This window comes from Canis lupus, chromosome 13, assembly GCF_003254725.2.
Source record: "Canis lupus dingo isolate Sandy chromosome 13, ASM325472v2, whole genome shotgun sequence".
NCBI lineage: Eukaryota > Metazoa > Chordata > Mammalia > Carnivora > Canidae > Canis > Canis lupus.
Window position 1 is genome coordinate 40,250,793 of NC_064255.1, and position 21,537 is coordinate 40,272,329.

A 21,537-nucleotide genomic window follows, 5' to 3' on the forward strand; every position below is an offset into this window, starting at 1 on the left:
ATTGTCATATCATATTGTTTATATTTCTGTGGTTTAACAGCATCTTTTAGAGTCATATAGGGTAAATATCATTGTTTTTTTTAAAGATTGATGATTGGCTTAGCTGTTCATGGACTTTTAATCTTTGAGTCTATAATCCCTTAATTCAACTTGATTAACATCATCATGCTATATAAATATAACCTCTTTCTCAGCTCAAAGAATTTCAGAAAGAAGATATTGTTTTATTTAATTCTGTCTCCATTCTACAGATGACATAAATAGGGTACAAATATTTAAGATGGTTTATTTATTTATTTATTTATTTATTTATTTATTTATTTATTTATAAATATTTATTTATTAGACACACACACACACACACACACACACACACACAGGAGAGACAGGCAGAGGGAGAAGCAGGCTCCATGCAGGCAGCCGGATGTGGGACTTGATCCTGGGTCTTCAGGATCATGCCCTGGGCTGAAGGCAGCACTAAACTGCTAAGCCACTGGGGCTGCCCCCTTTTTTTATAAAAAAAAAATTTATTCATGAGAGACACACACAGAAAGAGGGGCAGAGACACAGGCAGAGGGAGAAGCAGGCTCCCTGCGGGGAGCCCAATGTGGGACTCGATCTCGGGACCCCAGGGTAGGGCCCTGAGCTGAAGGCAGATGCTCAACCACTGAGCCACCCAGGTGCCTTAAGATGATTCTTGACATTGAAAAGAATTGTATGCTACTGGCTTCTTCTGTTGTAGTTGCTAGAAGGTGCTATATCTCTGTTTGGCTGCTTTTTGCATATAACAAAACTGGCAGAGAAATCGAGCCATCCAAGAAAACCCTAAACTCTGCCTGTGAAAGGGGCTAGGGCTTGAGGCAGCCTAACCTAGGTAAAGATACTGACCCTCAAGAGAGGCAGGTGGAAGAGCCAAGAAAAGCAGATAAGGGATGTAAGATTCAGGTCTAAACCCATTCCATTCTTCAAGCTGACGTTTGGCAGTGGAATAGGAGTTAAATATTCGTGAGGTTGGAAACATCGGAGGCTTAACTATGTAGCAAGTAATATTCTCAGTGTTTTATATGTATGATGTCATTGAAACTTCCAAACAATTCTGTAGGCTGGCTTCTGTTACTATCCCTAGTTTACTGACGAGGAAATGGAGACACAGAGGAGTAAATCCCTTGCTGATGCCCTTATACCTAGTGTTGGATTCATGATTCTAGTCACCTTGACTCCAAAGCCCGTGGTCTTCAGCATGAATTTATGCTGTCATGGCTCCAACGAAGTGTCATTTAGTTGTCTGAAAAATCCGACCACATGTGGCAGGACCCAAGGCTCAAGTAGACAGAACATGAGGTCCAGGGAACGGACTAGATTTTGGCACTGGGCTCCTCTCAGAGGGGTGAAGCACCCTGGAAGGTGGACGAGTTGGTAATGACTTTAGAGAGCCACCAGACAGATCTTGCCAAGTTCTACTTTGCTGTTACTTGGTGCTACGTGGTAGACGATGACTCTCCTGGTCCTTGTAATGCAGGTCCTAGTTTTTACTAGTTATTCCAAGTGATGGTGAGGAAAGAGGCATAGTAGCTGCAGTTGGGCTCTAAGAGTCAGCAAAGAATTTCAAGTTTCCCGGTCGAAGAATTTTAGCATACATCCAGCCCCAGTGAAAATTGCTCTGGGAAGCCGGATGGGCCTGACTCATTGATTAAGATTGTCAGTGGACTTAAACATGAAGAGCTGGCCAAAAGCCAGCAGAAGCCAGTGGAATACAGCAATAGCTGGTGTGGATCCTTGGGCTCAATGGAGTTAGGTGCACCAGTGGGGGTTCTGTTCCTGAGACCAAATTTGCAGGGGATCCTCCCACTACAGTATGAGCTCCACGTGGACACACGATCCTCGTCTATTTTGTGCTATTCTTTACTTCTAGTGCCGAGAACAGGGATTGGCAAATAATAGACGAAAAGTATTTGGTGAGCGAAAAGATGGATGAGTCCTCTTTCATCCAAGGTTTCTTTTTTGAGAAGGCAAAGCAGTTAACTGGTGAAAAAGAAGAGAAAAATAATTGTTTCATGTAGGATAATGCTTGGGTGAGAAGGATGAAATCAAAACACCATTTGTGTAAAATTTGCTTGTTTATATATTTATGTATTTCTTTATCTTAATAAACAAGCTGGAGATTAGAAGCAAAGAAGTGTTCCCCCCAAACAATAACCATGATGGATAGCTGATCCTGCTGGTGTCCACGCAGAGAAAGCCAGGGGAGCCTTGAGATGTATTAGCAAACACCTGGTTATGGCAGATACTGAATTAAAGCTTGCAGATGGTAGAGAAGCTCCAAGTAAGCTTTTGCCTTACTATTTCTTTTAAAGATATGAACAGTCTTGTCATTTCTAATGAGATTGCCAACACAGTGTTCATTTCCGGTACTTTTTTCTTGTAAAATCTGACTCTCCCCTGAGGGCCAGTGACTACTTATTTATTGTGCATGAAGAACAGAGGTAAGGTTTTTTAGCTACATGTGGAAGATGCTAGACATGGCACAGGTTATTTTTGCAGGGCATTGGAACAGTCAGAAACTGCCCTAGCCCTCCCTGGGGGGGGGCATGGTTCTGAGTGATTGTCCCTCCCAGTGGGGGTGGCCATGGCATAGTCACCGTCCAGGGCCGCAGAGCACCACCTACTCATCTGGGAAATCAGGCCATGTACTCTGCCTACCTCTCTCTGAAGTCCAAGCATCTTTTTAAGTAGGTGTGGGGCAGTCCATCACCCTGGGTTCAAGAATCAGGCTCATATATTTAGATTGCTACGTTTAGGATCATAAGCCACAGATTTCCTCTGTGTCTGCATTTTGTTCAGTGACTTCTTTCTCAAGGCTGCAAACTGAGGACGCTGGACACTCTGATTATCGGGGAAGATTGTGTTTATTAGCAGTTTGATCAGAGAGGTGTTTAGCGGGCACTTAACAATCATTTGCCGACTTAAATTGTTGAATACAGTTTAAAACAAAATACAGGGACAGAGGTAAATTGTCCAGAGATGATTACACGCCAAGTGTGCGCTCTTGGACAATTTGTCATGTGGATATTTTTGCTTCATAGACAATCTGGATGATGAGGTTCATGGTTACAAGAACTCAGATAAATCACTTCCTCTTTGGTGGCATACGTAAGAGTCTTTCAAGCTCTCCTAGAATAGGAATAGATAATAGATAATAGATAATAGATAATAGATAATAAATAGTAAATACCTTCATTTCCTAATCTCGAGGAAGACACCGAAGGCCCGTGATGTTTCTGTGTTAGCTAATGAGAAAATCTCTTTAGATTCCTGGATATGAGTTTGGGCTACAAAGAAAATCTATTTGAGCACCATTCATGAGCTCTACCCTCTTGTCTCTGTCCCCTCAGTCCTTTGTGAGTGACCCTGGAGTTCTTCTGGGCTTCAATTCAGACGATTGCAGTAGGGAGTGGACCTATTCAAAAACCTAAGGGTGGGGCCCAGAGCCACGGCGAAGTGTCTGGCTCGCTGCTCTCTCCGCAGTGCCCTGTACAGTGCCTGGCAAGGAGACACTCCATATTTGCAGAAGGGATGAATACAGGAAAGTGTCTCACCTGCCGAGTATATTTTTTAAAGTCTCTCACCGAGTATATGTGAGCAGAAATAGGTCAAAAGGGAGGATGACTTCTCATTCCTTTTTTCTTGAATTCTACCCCAAATGGACATGTGTCTACCCAAAGCACTATTCAGAGGAGGGCCGTTCTGGAGACTCAGGCCTCTGTGCTATTCTCACCCTGTGCATGGTTTCTTGCTTTGGGGGCTACAGGGCACCGCGGAGCCAAGTGCTTCAGGAGCCCAAGTGCTGCAGCAAACCTCCTCCCTGAGAGTGGAAGTCTGTTTGGTTGCCATGAGTAATGACTGTTGTTAACTTCAGGTGTTCCCTCTTCCTCCTTCCTAGAACACTGCCCGTGCTTAGGGGGCTTTTCTAGCTCTTTTAACATCTGCCCTGAGGGCAGAGCTGTCCACTTAGCTGCACCTAATACATCTAATTCAAGTCAGTTCTTTCTCTTTGCCGAGACTCTTTAGGTTGGGACCACAGTCTAACAAAAGTATAACGTTATACCACAAGTGCTCTCCGAAGGAGACAGTGAGAAATGACTGAATTATTTATTGTTATTAGAAGGACAAATGGAGTAGATTGTGCTGGACGGCTTTACATGAATGGGGTTCCTGGAGGCTAGTGGAGCGGTGGGGGCTCCAGACCCACGCCCCTACCCCTACCCCCACCCCCACTTCTGTTTCAGTCGCAGCATTTATCGTTTGAACCCTTTTAGGTTTGGGGATCCCATGTAATACGTTATTGGAGACAAGCTTGGATGTAAATAAAGGTTAAAAGCTGCAAGAGGAAAGACCATGGAATTTGCTCTTTTGTTTTGTTTTTATTTAAATTCCAGTTACTGAGTATACTGTGTAATATTAGTTTCTGGTGTATAGCGCAGTGATTCAACGCTTCCATGCATCACCCTGTGCTCATCACAAGTGCCCTCCCTAATCCCCATCACCTATTTAATCCATCGCCCACCTGCCTCCCCTCTGATAAACATGTTTGTTCTCTGTAGTTAAGAGTCTGATTCTTGGTTTGCCTTTCTCTTTTTTCCCCCCAGTGATCATTTGTTTTGTTTCTTAAATTCCACATATGAGTGCAATCATATGGTTTTTGTCCTTTTCTGTCTGGCTTATTTCACTCAGCACAAGACTCTCTAACTCCATCCACATCATTGCAAATGGCAAGACTTCATCTTTTTTGATGGCTGAGCAATATCCCATTTTATATATATATATATATATGTATATTTATTTTACTTTTATAAAAAATAATATATAATATATAATATAATATATTTATATAAAATATTTTAAATATATAAAATATATATAAATATATGCCATGTCTTCTTTATCCATTCAAGTGTCAAGGGTCACTTGGGCTGTTTCCATAGTTTGACAATATTTGAGACATACCTATACAAACATTTATTTGTAGTCTACCCGAAATTCAAATTAACTGGGCATCTCATATTTTTATTTGCGAACTTTGACAACTCTCTTCCACTTGGAACTCAGACCTAGTTATAATCTAGCACTAATGGTGAAGTCCCAGACTCCGGGTCCCTGCAGTTCCTTTCTCTAGGACCTAGGCCAACCCAACATCTGTTTTGACCAGTCAGGGCTCATGCTGTACAGGTCATTGTTATATCTTTAATACAAACTTTTGTCATAGTGAATGTCAAGTGCCTGTCTATCATAGTCTTTCTAAAATTTTATAAGAACACCATTATTTACTAATTCTCCAATAATTTGCTTTTAACTTTTAAACTACCCTCTTTTCCCATAGCTAGGTTTGTTTTTATTCAAAGTTGTGTTTTTTTTTTATTCTAAGAACCTTTTAATATAAAATTGTAAATTCACTGTACCATATTTTGGTCAAATTTTGTACAAAGAAATGACAAAAACTCACCTACAAAGTAATTAGATTGCTATACACACTCAATCTAACTTCTTGGGTTGGTTTTGAATCTATAATTTTTTAAAAAGATTTTATTTATTCCTGAGAGACACACAGACAGGCAGAGATACAGGCAGAGGGAGAAGCAGGCTCCATGCAGGGAGCCCGATGCGGCACTCGATCCCGGGACCCCAGTATCATGCCCTGGCCAAAGGCAATGCTCAACTGCTGAGCCACCCGGGCAGCGTCCCTGAATCTATAATTTTGATAAAATTCCTTGTTTGTGACATTCAGTTTGCCAGCTACTACTTTCCATCAAAGTAATTGTGTGCCACTAAAAGTGAATTATCACATGGATTTCACCATCCTCATATAATGGCCAAGTCAAATTGTAATTGCAAGTGAACTTTGTTATATATAGAAAAATGTACATCTTAAAAGGAGTCTGGGAACATATAAATTTTCAGGCAATCATGCCCTTAATGTTTATTTCCCAAAATGTATTCCGTAAGATACTAATTGTGAGAGGATTATGTAGTTGTTTCCTGGGAAAAGGGTTATCATAGCTGTGAATGCTGGGGAAACAGTGGGTTAAACCCAGTTAATCAGGTTCCTTTTTATTTGAGTGCTTTGGGGACTTTTGTATGTGTGGTTGTGAGTCTCCAGAGAATGGCCATCCACATGTGTATGTGAAATATGCCTGAATGCATTTCGGTGTGTGTGTGTGTGTGCATGTGTGTGTGTGTATTTACATTTCCCAGTCTTATTTTAGCAATTATTCTCTTCACAAAACCAAGCTTTCAAACACTGTTGCAGACTCCTATTTTGCAAGTCAGAAGCTTGGCATTAATTCACGTTTCTCTTGGTGTGATTCTGCAGTGGCTCCTAAGCTCCCCGCCAGATGGATACCTCTAGTGGACTCCAGAAAAGAATATGCGCTCAAAGGAGCAAATAGAAATGTGTGTGAATAATTTTCAAAATATTATCCTCAACACACAGCATACTTATTTTCATTCTAGTACGAGGGTATTTTATCTTTACTTGAGGTAGAAAGGCGGATGGCCATTGTGGGAAGTTTTATGGACTTGGATAAATGTCTTAAGAATTCTCTGCCCCTTTCCTTAAATAGAAAATGAGGGTAAAGATGCCTGAATTACGTGCTTTGCAGTAGAAGGTGTCTGTTTGTGTAAAGGATGGGGTGAGGGGAGATACTATACAAGAAGGCACTTGGAAGTGCTTCTAAAAAAACAAAGCATTAGTCAAATGGGCAGCACAACAATAAATCTTCACTTGATAGTGGCTCCTCCACCCTTTAGCGTTTAGTTTTCTGATTTTCCAGACTCACTGTTAGTGATAACTCTTCTATAAGCAAAGATATAAAACTTAAGAGGCACTGAAGGGAAAGCTACAGTACTTTCCTCTAATATGAATAACCATCCCGTGAATTGTTTGGTTTGTAAATATGTGTTTTCATATGATACATTTCCAGAGCTTCGGACCCTTTACCCTAAATAGTACCAGCCTTCACAGATGGAGGTTGTGCTGTTGATGGCCATCAGCGGGATAATAGAGCCCTCCCCGGGGTCTCTATGTGTGCAAATGGTGGGTGATTTCAAGTCCACAACCGTGCTATGCCACAGTTGTTTTCCGACGGTCCACAGTGCAGAAAGACAGGGGAGCTGATGGAGTTGCTCATGCTAATGCATTTTCTGTCCCCTCTTGTCCCTTGGCCTCCTGCTACAGAGAGTGCAGCATCCGCATGAGTGTCCCTCCTGCGGAGGCTTTGGCTTCCTGCCCTGCTCCGCCTGCCACGGGAGCAAGATGTCAGTGTTCCGAAACTGCTTTACAGACTCTTTCAAGGCCCTGAAGTGCACCGCCTGCAACGAGAACGGTCTTCAGCGCTGCAAGAGCTGTGCTGGTTAGAGGGGACTCTCGCCCAGAGAGCACCTTGTTTTCTTAACTAAAGTCAAGAATATGGTTTATACTTTGATTTTTTTTAAAGGTCATGTTTATGGATTAATCAATAAACTTTGTTTATTATAATTGCCTTCGTTTTGACTGTGGTCATTTTCGTTGATTTATTAAATAAACGTCCACTTAATGACTCTGTACCATGCCTGTGCTAGGCCCTGGATTCTCGTTGAAATGAATGGAACACCCAGCAGCATTCCAGGACATCTGAACTCTGATTTGTTGAATGTGTTTGATTTTCTAAAGAAATGACAAAACCTACCTAATGGTGCCTATGGCCGCCTATCCCTCTTGTCTAGAATGAGTTAATCCAACTCCCGAGATGCCTAATGCATTTCTACATGTCTCAGCTACAGAGAGCTTTGGATAGTGGAAAAGAATATGATCATATTTACACACCTAGCAGAATTTTTTAAAGCTGTAAAATAGTCTTGGAGCTGATGACATTGTCATTTATCCATGTTATCAGGTGGATTTCTTGGTGATGATATAAAAGCTGCTGGAAGACTTATCTGGATTTAGTTTTTTAAATATTTGCTTTGTGCTATGGTCACTGAAAGCCCTCCCAAAAGGTGCTGTTGTTGTGCTTTTGAGCTAGACGGAGTTTGAACACACAGGCAGCGTTGGCAAAGCGGACAAAGAGAAATCTAGTTATAATTATTGGTTGTTACCTACCTGTACATGTGTCTGTATCCTGATGGATTCCCTTATGAATGACTTTAATAAATCACTTGCTCAATATTTGTGAAAAGGCAATCAAAACATTTTACACTTATAAAAAACTGCAAATCTTTACCAAGTACTTTCTTATCAGCGAAGCATGCTATAAGACGTGGTTTCTATTCTGGCACAGCCCATACTCTAAGAAGGAAGAAAGTATTAAAAGAATAAGTGTCAGCAAGATGGGTCTTATACCACGAATGGTACGCTGTGCTATGGGAATTGTAGCAGGAGAACCAACCTGGATGAGTTAGAAATGGTAAGAAAAGACTTTGTCGAGCAGCTGATGTTTAAATTCATGCATGAAGGATAATTGGAAACAAGTTAGCCACAGAGCAAGGGTGATTGTGCTTCGGGTAAAGAAAAGCATATGTGGAGTCCCAGAGATTGGAGAAAAGTAGTGTGTTTGAGGAACTGTAAGAAATCCAATATGGGGAGGGACAATCAGTGATAGTGGAACAGTTTATAGCACACTAAGCCTCTTACTAATAACATATCTATTTTGAACAAAATAATGAAAAATAAACAACTGCTGAAGGCATTGGAAAGCAACTATAATCTGAAAGAAACTAGAAGGTATTCAATCACTGGGAGAAGGGAAACAAAATGAACCTACATTTATCCAGCTTACCCTCCAAGAACACTTCCCAGTTTGCACAGAATATAGCTCATAAAGAAAGTGCAAACTTATTGGATTAAAAAACATAAATATTGACATTTGGATTGTAGGCTATCTGGAACTGAAGGGAAAATTCTTTTTTTTTTTTTTTTTTTTTTTTATAAATTTTTATTTATTTATGATAGTCACACACACAGAGAGAGAGAGAGAGAGAGAGGCAGAGACACAGGCAGAGGGAGAAGCAGGCTCCATGCACCGGGAGCCCGACATGGGATTCGATCTCGGGTCTCCAGGATCGCGCCCTGGGCCAAAGGCAGGCGCCAAACCGCTGCGCCACCCAGGGATCCCTGAAGGGAAAATTCTGAGAAATAAGAGAACCAGACAGAGGGAAGCCACCAAACATGCTTATTAATTCCACTTAAATCCTTGGCTGATTCCTAACCTACCTATGCAGAGTAATATTCTGGGACCAGTTCCATCATGTGGGAGTTTTCACCACACCACCAAGCAATTCTCTGCTACCAGTTGGGTATCCTGTAGTTCAATGAGACTCTGACACCTACAATCTACCTAGAGATGGTGTTACATCTCATAGGCCACTGGCTCAGCCCCATAAGACGGCTCTCCTATCACCACCACTTCAGATGTTTATCAAAAGTCTTGGTTGTCACCTGTGCTTCTAATCAACCCACTAGATATATGAGGTTCTAAAGACCCCCAATCTTGGATTGATTAGAGAACCCAGAGAAACATCTTACCTACCAGATTACCAGTTTATTATAGAAGGCTATCATTCAGGAACAGCCAAGTAGAAGAGATGCATAGGGCGAGGTGTGGGGAACGGGCTTCCATGCCCTCTTGGAACATGTCCCTCTCCCAGCATCCCCACATGTTCACCAACTCAGAAGCTGTCCTACATTCTAAGAGTTTTAGTTCTGTGTCAGAAAAGAGCACAAAGACCAATTTATTATAAATTTATTATAAATAAATTTATTATAAATCAAATTATAGATCATTTATTATAAATCAAATATCACCCAGAGGAGGGAAGTAGCTGAGAGGCTGAGAGTTGAGCAGAAATTTCAATAGCTTCTCATGTTGCAAAGTCAGAGTTTGGAATTCAAGTGGTAAACACAATGAATGCTTCCTTAAAATCCCAGAAGAGCCCTGTATTTAGACTCAAGGCCAAGGATTAAAGGTTATTTTATAAAGCTAAGAGAAAAAACAAAATACCCTTGACTTTAAACAACCCAAAACAAAGCTTCCATGGTATCATGGTACTGTTGGCTGCTTGCTAGAGCAAAGCTCAACACTTGAACTAAAAATAGAAAGGAACTCATTGGATATGAAAATCTAACATACTAACATACTTCATAATCTAACATAACATAATCTAACATAAAACTAACATACTTCATGATAAAAATATTAAATTCTTTCCCACTAAGATCAAGAAGAATATGTGAATGTCCACTTTTACGAAATCTATTAAATATTATGATAAAGGTCCTCCCCAGTGACACACATGAGAAAAAAGAAGTCATAAAGATTGGGAAAAATAAAGTTCGTTATTTGCAAACAATATGACTGCAAAGTAAAAAATCCAAAGAAATCTACAAATTACTGAATTTCAAAGTGAAGTTAAAATATTGGATTTGAGATCATTTTATAAAAATTAGAAATGCAATATACAAGTAACAAACAATTAGAATATAAAATCAATACAATTTATAATACTATCAGCAAACTTTAAGTATGTGGAATATATTCTACAAAATATGTGTAAGACTTCTACATTTACAGCTCTAATATAAGTTTTTCTGGAAAATTATAGAACCCTTATACATGAGGAAATATACTCTGTTTTGGATTGAAAGATGACATTTTAAAGGTATCTGTAGTTTCAGTGCAATATCAACTAAAATCGACCAGAATTTTTGTAGAAGTTGACCAATAACTTAAATTTATATAAAAATGCAATTTAGAGTATTCAAGAAAATGTTTAATAAGTAGAGTAAAATAAACACATAGACTAGTGAAATAGAATAAAGAATAAATAAATAGACACACAGTAAGGTCCATTGATTTTGAAGAAAGATGCCAATTCAAGGCAGTGTGGAATAGAGAGTCTCTTTTGACAAAGATTAACATATGGGAAAAAATGACCTTGAAAGCTACCAGTACCACTGCCACCACTCCTACTACATCTAGTAGATGGAGGCCATCGATACTGCTAAATGTCCTGCAACACACTGGATAACCCCGTTCCTCCACAAAGGATTCCCCATTCTGAAATGTCGAAAGTGTCAAGACTTGATGAACTCTGATCTAAATGTTAACGCTAAGCCTGGAGAATATCTTCACAATCTTGGGATCGGAAAGATTTTTTTGTCATAAGACACCTAACCGTAGAAATTGGACTTAATTTCTATACTCAGACTTAATTAAAATCTCCTCTTTAAAGAAAAAAATGCAGAGGGAAGCCATAACCGGGAGAAAATATTTACAGCACAAGTGTCTGTCAAAGGACTTCTTTCTAGGATATATATAGAACTCTGAAAAATCTCTATTAAAGACAAGACTTCTGATAAAGAAGTGGGCATTTCACAAAAGAAGACCTATGGATGGCCAAAAACAAGGGAAATATACATATTAGTTTTGAAGGGAATGCAAATTAAAACCACAATGCAGGATTGTTCTAAATATTATAGATAAATATATATGATATATAATATATATAAATATATATGATAATATAAAAATACATAAATATATTATATTTAGAACAGCTAACATTTTAAAAGCTGACAATGTAAAATGTTGGTGTAGATGTGCAACAACTGGGTCTCTTACACACTGCTAATGAGAATGTTAAATGGTGCAACCATTTGACGGTTTCGAAAACCATTTGACGGAAATGGTTTGACCATTTGACCATGGTATCATGGAAAACCATTTGACGGTTTCGAATAGAGGTAAACACACACAACTGCATGCTCAACAATTTTATTCTTAGTTATTTTTTCAAGAGAAAAATATAAAAACCCTATGTCCACAATGTGTAAGCATTTCATGGAATCCATATTCGTGATAGGAAAAGCAAAATGCCCGCTAATAGGAGAATTATTAAGAAAATCACTGTATATTGATACAAGGACACACAACCTAGTAATAAAAAGGACCGAGCTGTTGATTCCAGCAATAACATGTGTGAATCTCAAAAACATTACATGAATAAAGCAAACCAGACATGAGGAATATATACTTTGTGATTCCACTAATATGAAGGTATCAATTAGGCCAAAGCCGATTCATGGAACAGTTGCCTCATGGGAGGCACGGGGTGAAAAGAGGAAATTAAATATGACTAGAACTAAGGCAGTGGTACAAAGTGTCATTAGTTGAGAGTAGATTTCTCTTCCATCAAGGAAGGGGGGAGAGTTTCCCGCGTCTGAACAGATTCTCATCACAGTTCCGACATGGTTCTGAGATCTTATGAAGTAGTAGGACCCATCCAGAAGTTTCCTGGCTACTCGGGCACCGGCTGTATGTCTGCAAACCCGACCATAGTCCCAGTGATCCATCCCCCTTGTCTGGGGTAAAACCAGGATGGAGAATCAGGATAGTTACAGGGGCTTCTAATTGTCTGCTCCTCTCTCAAACAGTGGGTTTGAAGGACAAAGGCTTTCTTTCCATTGTGTTCAGGAGGAATTTGCTTTTGTTTCTATCTTTTATTCTTTCTTTCATGCGTTGGCATGAAGTTAAAGTGTTATGTTTTCTGCTGATTATTTGTAGCCTCTAAAGAAGAACATTATGGAAGAGTAATGAACTTTAAAAAAAAAATCCTCAGACATCTCATAGAGCTGCAGAAGCTAATGAGAGTAATAGGCTCATAAATAGGCTTATTTGAATATAAACTTATGTCAACACTCTGAAAGAACTTGATGTAGACATTTCATGTCTATCCATTTCAGTTTTATAAAATGTAAATAGGAGATCGTTATATCTGCTCTATTTATCCCACCTTGTCGTTCTCTGCAATTAATTAGGATATATAGGAAAATATTTCTATTTAAAAAACACAAAGAACTACCCAGAAGCATGGAACAATCTCATAATCACCTTACATTTATGCAGCAAAAGTATATCCTTTCATTCACCAGATAAAGAAAAAAAAAACTAACATTTATTGGACCCCTTCTGTATGCTTGGGTTTTTAGAGGGTGTTTCACTTACCCTTTTCCGTATTGTAAGGAAACTGATTCAGAATGTTAATTAATTTTCCTAAAGTCCAGAAATTTATATTAATTCATGGTATTATTCAAGTGGCCATGGGAGCTGGCTTTATTTCTGGTATAAGGCGAGAAATCAATGAAGCAGACAACAAACTTGCTCACAGATCGACTCCTACACAAGCAGTAGAATCGACATGACAAGCATGTCCTGTGCTCTTAGGCTGCCACAACCTCACACATTCTTGCCTGCAATTCTCCATGTATCTCGAGAGCCAGGCAATGCTGGTTGTTGGCAAAGGACACGCAAAGATGTCTGGGCTAAGATGGTCCATGAAGACATTTTTACCAAAGATTAAAGGGTGGTGGGGGGAGACCTTAAAAAATGACACAAACCTCATACATATAATAAGTGCATATTTGTTTTTTAACCTTCTTGTCACCCCAAGGTCTTTCTCAAAAGGATTAAACTGTTGATATATTGATTAGAGTTTTGACCCATCTCGATGCACGGACCTCACACCAGCACAGAGGTCACTCTGGTTCTTCGAGGTGGAGTGAAGATCTAAAGCCTCTTTTGGGCTACTATCCTCTCAGACCTGGGGAATCTTCTCTTGATCTTTTGTCGTTTCCTCACCCACGATAATTTGAAGTATTTTATTTTTCTTTAGTACTTGATTTTATAAAATCATTTCTAAAGGCATCAAACTTAGTTTTCGTAGAATAAGCCTCTTTCTCTTTGCTCTCTCTGTGGAAGCAGTCCATGGGACAGTTATAAGCAACAATTCGCTCAATTCAAATGAATGTGATTTAGTTGTGCGGTTATATGTGTGCTGACTAACGCGATTATAAAACTAACAGGTGTGGGAAGAAACAACTGATGACTGGGCGATGCCTTTGTCCACTGGTAGAAGGGTGTTTCTCGAGGTGGCAAGGCTCAGCGGGCAGAAGGCACGAGAAGGGATGGACTGCGGGGGGGAACAGGCAGCCTCTGCGCCCCCGGGAAGTCTTGTGAGGCGCAACTTGGCTCAGAAGGCTTCAGCCACCTGGTGTGCCCTTGACAGTGACCTGGGACGTCGGCCCGGGGTGTTGTCCTGTATGTCAGCAAATCGAACTTAAATAAAAACAAATGCAAAAAATAATAAAATAAAATAAAATAAAATAAAATAAAATAAAATAAAATAAATAAAATAAATTAAAAAATAAAAAAAAAACAGTACTCAAGTACTCAAACCAAAAAAAGAAAAAGAAAAGACCCCCCCCCCCCCACCCCGTGGTGCTTGAGCACAGACACAGCGAGCTCTGGAAGGCACGTTACCTGCTGCAAGGCCGCAGGACCCCCAGGCCCGCCTCACCTAGATGGTCTCCTTCTGTGTCTGGCTTATTTGCTTAGCATCACGTCCCCTGCATCGTCTCGCTCAGACGTGGAATCTAAAAAAACTCAAACACACAGAGGCGGAGAGTCAAGTGCTGGTTAGCAGGCTGGTGGTTGGCCAGAAGGTGCAAAGTCACAGTTGCGTGTGGCCACCAAGGGTCAGAGACCTCATCACATCATGATGACTGGGTCAGTACTGATGCACTGCATCCTAGAAATCTGTCGAGAGAGTCTTGCTCGGGTGCTCTTCCGCATGCACACGCACACGTACATGCCCGGGCAGCTATGGGAGAAGATGATTCCTCCGTGAGCCTGGCCACGGCGATCATCTCACTATACACGTGTAGAGCAAATCCTCACGTTGTATATCTCATGTATGATTATATTAAAATCTTAAAAAAATAAATTTTAAGAAGAGAGTCCCGTGGAACATGCAGCTGCAGGAGACTGGCGCTTTCCTGGAAGCGATCTCAAGGGTTGCTCATCAAGAAGCACTCCCCTCCAGAAAACTGCTGGCCTCTTTTTGGAGATCCCTTGATAAGAAAAAAAAATTTTACAGCTCTGGGTGGGTATCCAGGTTGCAAGGCACAGTTCCTTTAAGAAAAGAAAGATCACTCGTTCTGGTGGAAACGTTTTGTCCTGGTCCCATTCTGAGCTTTTTGAAGTCTTTCGTTAACGCAGAGCACATTGAAAAATTCAAAATGCACGATTTGGTGGCAAGGTGACTTTGGATGGGGACATAGCTTTCATAAAAGAACATAAGATGTCCTAAAAGCGTTGCTTATATGCAGCACAATGGAAGACTCCTCTTAATATTAATCAATATCTGGAAAATCCATATTGATTCTCCGCACTGCACCTGCCCCAGTTAGCATTCCACACTCTTCTTACCTTCTCGCTCTCTCTTCTCTGTGATCTTAACCGTTTTCTCTCTTCAACCTTGTCTGAGGAATCTCAAGGTAGATGACATCTGAGTACCTGACGTCGAGGGGATAGAAAGTAAAATGTGTGCAAGATCTGGAAAGCAGTGGCGTGCAAGTCTGGAAGGAGTGATAATTTATTGCAATAAAAGAAAAATGTTAAGACTGATGGAAACAGTGATCTTTTAGATTTTTTTTTTTTACACATTGATAATTGCTTTGGTGCATGTGTTGCATATGCTACATATCGCTTCGCACTTGCCGAATGAAGCCATTGGGAAGCCGGAGAAGGGCCTAGAAGAGGCCCTGGTACGAGAGCTGCAGTTGACATATCTGCTTTGACCTTTGGAGGTCTCCTTGGAGTGGCTCGCTGTCTGTGCAGATTTTACCTGGAGACAGCATTGTCGATACGTTTTCTGTCAACATTTTTGTTTGCTGGCTGGGAAATAGTATAGTTTGCTTTCTTCCGAAGGAGGAGAAATCTGTTTTTCAGAACATTCTACCCTAAGGTAAAATTGTCTGTACTCCCCGTGCTCCTTCTCCTCCGCAGTTGCGGGGAATCCTGTGTTAGGAACATGGGAACAGCTGCCCGTAGCTGCATCCGCCCCACCAGGCTCGCCCTCTTCCCGTTTTCGTCTCCTTCCATGTAGGTGGCAATGGGAATCGGAGAAGGTGCTTGAGCCTGCTTGGGAAGTACATACAAGTCTCCAAATAAAATAGGTAAGTTGGCTAATGATGTTATGGGTTAAGTAATTGCAGAAAACTCCCCCCACATTTCTGGAATCCTAACTAAGCATGTGACCCTCAGTGAAGAGACGTGAGGGAACAGAAGCGAGTGCAATATGGCTTTGTCATATTAGGATTGGGGAGATAAGATGTGTCATAGATAAATGGGACCCAAGCTCTATCCCAAAATTATTGGTTTTCAGACATCTAGGCAAGGACACCAAGTCTTGTAAGTGGCTCAGAAGAGCAGGGTGTAGAACACGGCAGCCTTCTTGGGAGACTTGGCTTGAAGCAGTGCCTCTGACGACAGCTAGGATTTCCCAAGATATGGGAGGGAGTCATGTGGCCCCTGCTGAGCATGACGCCTGCAGATGGCAAAGCGTCATCACGTCCCAGTGGCCTCCAGAGAGGATGATGCCGGGCAATGTGTCACCGTGGTTGGAGACACAGGCTCTGGATTCTGACTCTCTGGCTGCGAATCCCAGTTCTGCCATTTACCAGCTGTGGGACCATAGGCAATTTTCTCACACTTTCTGTGCTTCGATTTTCTTCTTTGTGGAACGGAGTGACACTAAGATCTGACTTACGGGGCTGTTGGGGAAACTGAAGGACCTATTGCGGTCCCTGCCACACACGACAAGGAATAGTCTAGAAATTGATTGTGAAGAGCGTTGGCGGCACGAGACTTTGTGTTCATCCTGGAGGCGATGGACACTTTTTCAGCCAAGGTATTTATTCCGTGGAAGATTGGTTTGATAAGTAAAGTGACCGTGTATTCAAAGAAGCGAGGAAGGTGGGAAATAATAGCTCAAGAACTCAGGGTGGAGTATACGGTTCTAACCAATGACAGTGTGTTTTGTTTTGGTTTTGATAATCAGAATCCTTGAAACAAAAGAATATATGAGCCTGGGGACCAAGAGGTACAAGTAGGAATGGACGATGTTCATGAATGTTACTCTCATAGTTTGGCTCGATTTCCATGATGTTACACTACCAGTATCTTGATATCAATTCAAAGGAGGAGTGCTGGCATCTGGACCCAAAGCGTGGTCCACTACACTGAAAGTTGAGACTTCCACGAGGCCATTTTTAGCTTCTGATGACACCAAACCTACAGAAAAAAAAAAAGTTGCTGCTTGGCTGACTGATTGATCCTGTTTATCAATGGAGAAGAGTCTTAGGACCATGCCGTGCGTGCAAGAAGGGGGATGTCTGGAACTCAGGACGGGGATTCCAGTTACTAGTAATGAGAAGCAACCCACACGTAAAGGTCAATGGAGGATTATAATCCTGTAATACAAGCAGGGCCAACAAAAGCGAAGATGACCTGCGAAGAAAGTTCTGGGTCACCCTACCAGGAAAAGACCCTAGTCCACTGAGGTGCTGACAGAGGGCAGATTTAGGATGCAATAAGAGGAGCAAGAAAGTCGCAAGTACGTATCATGTTTCATGACCCTTGTAGGAACACGGGTGAGGGCAGCCGTCCATATGTCATCACTGTCCCCATTATCTCCGTATCTGCACATATCCATCCACCCTGTATGGTCCCCCCACCACCCGCCGTCCCTACTATTGTGCAGGGTGTGGAGAGGGCAATTAATTTCATAACCGAGTACATATTGAAATCATATACAAACCTCATCAAGCATCGCCAGGCATAGTCTGTGTCTGGGTCGGCCCCACTGGGTCTCTAACGCGGCTGTAGCCACACCTGGGGACCTAGGGATCGCTCGGGCTGGAGCCAAGGGTGTGTGGGCCCTTGGTAGGGCTGAGGGATTCAGCACAGCTGGTGGCTGATGAGAAAAGCTCTTGAAGCAGTAGGCTGCTGGCTCCTTGGCTTTGGAGAACAGGGTCTGGACGTGACAGTGAGGACTGGAGACAATAGGTCTGGGTCCCTCCCTGAGTCCTGGCAGGAAGTGGGATCAGGAACTGGGTTCCACGGAGTGGGGGCAGGTTCCCAGCAACAACTGTGCAGGACAGGTCTACAGGGGTGACCACGGCCCTGGGTGACATGCCCTGATGGAGGGACCAGAGATTCAGAACCAGGGTCTCCCCAGGATTTTGGAAAATCTGAGGGCTTAAAGAAATTACCCAGTGAGAGAGATTTACTTCCTGCTGGAATGGAAGATGCAGATTTGTACAATTGCCTGGTAAAATAAGAGTAAGGTTATGGCTGGTGACCAGTGTGGTGCCTGCATGCCCAGGGTTGACCCTGATCCCGGGTCTAGCTTGCAGGGCACCCAGGTCCTTGGGGTAGGAGGAGGAGGAGGCCTGGTCCCTGGTCCCTGGGGATGAGCCTGGTCCCGGGTCTGGGCTGTAGGGCACCCAGCTCCTCAGCGGAGGAGGAGGCCTGGTCCCTGGTCCCTGGGGATAAGCCTGGTCCCGGGCCTGCCCTGCAGGGCACTCAGGTCCATGGGGGAGGAGGAGGCCTGGTCCCTGGTCTCTGGGGATGAGCCTGTCCCAGGTCTGGGCTGCACGACACCCAGGTCATTGTTGTCAGAGGCAGGCCTGGTCCCTGGTCCCTAGGGATGAGCCTGGTCCCCGGTCTGGGCTGCAGGGCACCCATCCTTGGGGGAGGAGGAGGTCTGGTCCCTGGTCTCCGGGGATAAGCCTTCCCAGGTCTGGGCCGCAGGTCACCCAGGTCCTCAGCAGAGGAGGAGGCCTGGTCCCTGGTCCCCGGGGATAAGCCTGGTCCCGGGCCTGCCCTGCAGGGCACTCAGGTCCACGGGGGAGGAGGATGCCTGGTCCCTGATCTCCGGGGATGAGCCTGTCCCAGGTCTGGGCTGCAGGGCACCCAGGTCCTTGGAGGAGGAGGAGGAGGCCTGGTCCTTGGTCCTCGGGAATGAGCCTGGTCTTGGGGTCTGGCCTGCAGGGCACCCAGGTCAGGGAGGAGGCCTGATGCCCGGCCTTCAGGAGGGTGGCCTATTTGCAGGGCAGGTTGCTGCCTGGTTTCGTGGGTGTGGACCCAGGCCCTGGGTCCATGAGGCTGAGCTGGAGCTGGGTGTGCAGAGTGTCCTAGAGCCTGCTCTGTGGCGGAGGACCCGGACTCCTGGTCTGCAGGAGCCTCAGGCCGAGATGCTGTCCTGGCACCGCGGTGGCGGGACCCCAGGGCTGGGGGTGGCCTGCAGTCAAGGAGGGGTGCGATGAGGTCCATGGGGGCATGTGGTGTTCCTGGCCTCTTGTCCTTCCAACCACAGGGCGGGTTTCTCCCTCGGTGCTCCCCGGCTGCGCTGGGAAGGGATGCGGGGCTGCTCCCCGTGCTCCCTGCAGGTGCTGTCATTGCTCACCTGGAATCCCCAGTTCCTCTGACGGTATTTTTTACACGAATAGTTGTTGGAGTAGATGTTTCTGCGAGGGGACAAGCACCAGAAGCCTCGGCTCCGCTGTCCTGCCACCATCACTGTGGATCTTTCCGTCTGTTTGTTTCTTCTTGCTGATTTTTAATTTTCGGATCAAGAAACAGAACCATATCTTCTTCAACACTGTGTCTGAGTTTGGCGTAAGCGTCACCTCAGCCAGAGAGAGCTTTCCTGCATCTCCTATTCATACTATGGCCCTCGCAGCCTTCGTGCTGTCCCCTACTGCACTTTCCTTCCCAACACTTACCGGTCCCCGGCCCTGGAGGATATCTTTAGTTCTTATTATGGCAGGGATTTGGTTCCCCTCCGGATCCCTAGAGGCTACAATAATGACAGTCATGGACTGAAGCTCAGTAAATATCTACTGAATAGATTCATTAAAATATACAGGTTGGTAAAATTTTATGTATTAATTCACGTAGGTAATTTAAATATGTTGTTACAATTATTGTTATTTTTTTCTACCTTTTTTTTTAAATGAGGGCAGAGTTACTTTCTTTTTAAAAGGGAAAGAGAGAGAGGTGGGGCAGGGGCAGAGAGAGAGAGGGAGAGAATCTTAAGCAGGCTCCATGCCCAGGGCAGAGCCTCACAGGGCCCGGATCCCACGACCCTGAGATTGTGGCCTGAGCCTAAATCAAGAGTCGGCACTTAACAGACCGAGCCGCCCAGGCACCCCAATTATGGTAGGATTAGTTTTCTGTATCCTCCTCCTCTCCTGTCTTTTGTTAGAGTTATTACAATGAATGATTATGTTTCCAGTTGTGTTTCTGAGTGATTTATGTGCGATTTTCTTCTTAAAAGTGGTAGTTTTAAAAGGTATTTTGTATTGGCCATTTTTTTTAAAGATTTTATTCATTTATTCCTGAGAGACACAGAGAGAGGCAGAGATACAGGCAGAGGGAGAAGCAGGCTCCATGCAGGGAGCCTGAAGCGGGACTCAATCCCGGGACCCCGCTGGGGTCACAGCCTGAGCCAAAGGTCCCAGGTGTCCCTGTATTGGCCATTTTAAAATCTCTATTACTGATCCTTAAAATGCTAAAAATGATTCACTTGAATTTTCTAGATACATACTTGTATAATTGGGTGCTGAAAAGGGCTGATTGGTGAGTTCATGAAGTACTCTGAACGGACTGTCGCCTTCCTGTTGGTATCAGTAATACAGGTCAACCTTTACATCGTTAATGATAAGCTCGAGGCTTGCCTCATCCTATATTCCTTCCTGACTGATGATTGGTGAATGATTACCTGGTTGCTGACACATTTTTGCACCTCTTGCCACCCGGATTTGTTGTGTATGAAACAGACCAAAGCAGAAGAGCCAAGGAATTGATTCTGACTGCACCTGGTCAAAGTCGATAAAGGAATCATTTCCTTCTTTTTGGTCCCATCCAAATCCTCTTATAAGGACGTAGAGGAGGAACAGCAGAGGAAGTTTAGTGACCTGATACGTCCCAGCTACGCAAACGACTGCCTCTGTGGTCAGGCTGGGGACCTGTTCTGTTCTCCTCTCTTCCTTCCTTGTCCATCCTGGGCGGCCCGCTGACTCGGAGGCAGTGGGTGGAGCACAGGGAGTCAGCACAGTGGTCCCGTGTCCCATTCCAAGTCTAATTGCCCCTTAGGAGATCGAGAGGCCAGAAAAGGCTCCATGGGATGGAGAGAGATGAAATTCTTTTCAAACATTCTCCCTGGACAAAGTGACGACCCTTGGGAAGACCTGGCACCAAGTGAAGGCAACGTGTTAGTGGAATCCTTGAACCCTGAAGGTAGGCCCATGGAATCACTGGATTTAAGGAAGAGCCTGGATTAACTGGTAACAGTCCAATCTTCATGAGGCCCTTGGCCAAATTCCATGTTTGTTTGTTTGTTTTCTCCATAATAGGGCAGTTGAGATTCTTGCCAATAGTGTTTGGTGCATACTGTCTTCCTGAAAACTATGTGAGTGTTTTATGGACGAGAGGGCAGCTGTCCATCATGAATCAGAAAGTGTGTTGTAGAAGTGGTAATTCACTCCTAAATCTTCGTGGTTCGAAAAAAATATTTTGGCTAAATAGAGGTAGGGCGCTCACAAGTCGGATTATAAATGAAAGTTTTTCAGACTCTACTTAGAACTTCCCATACATGGTGTCA

General features: G+C 43.2%; 1 protein-coding gene across 1 annotated transcript in view; it reads left to right on the plus strand.

Moving 5' to 3' along the window:
• Positions 1–7,483, plus strand: part of GRXCR1 (glutaredoxin and cysteine rich domain containing 1) — a 115,250-nt gene extending 107,767 nt beyond the window's left edge. The window contains exon 4 of the mRNA XM_025451021.3: positions 7,232–7,483. Coding sequence (XP_025306806.3) covers positions 7,232–7,411 — 180 coding nt within the window. The 3' untranslated portion in view covers positions 7,412–7,483. The remainder of the gene's footprint in view (positions 1–7,231) is intronic.
• The last annotated feature ends 14,054 nt before the right edge of the window (positions 7,484–21,537 follow it).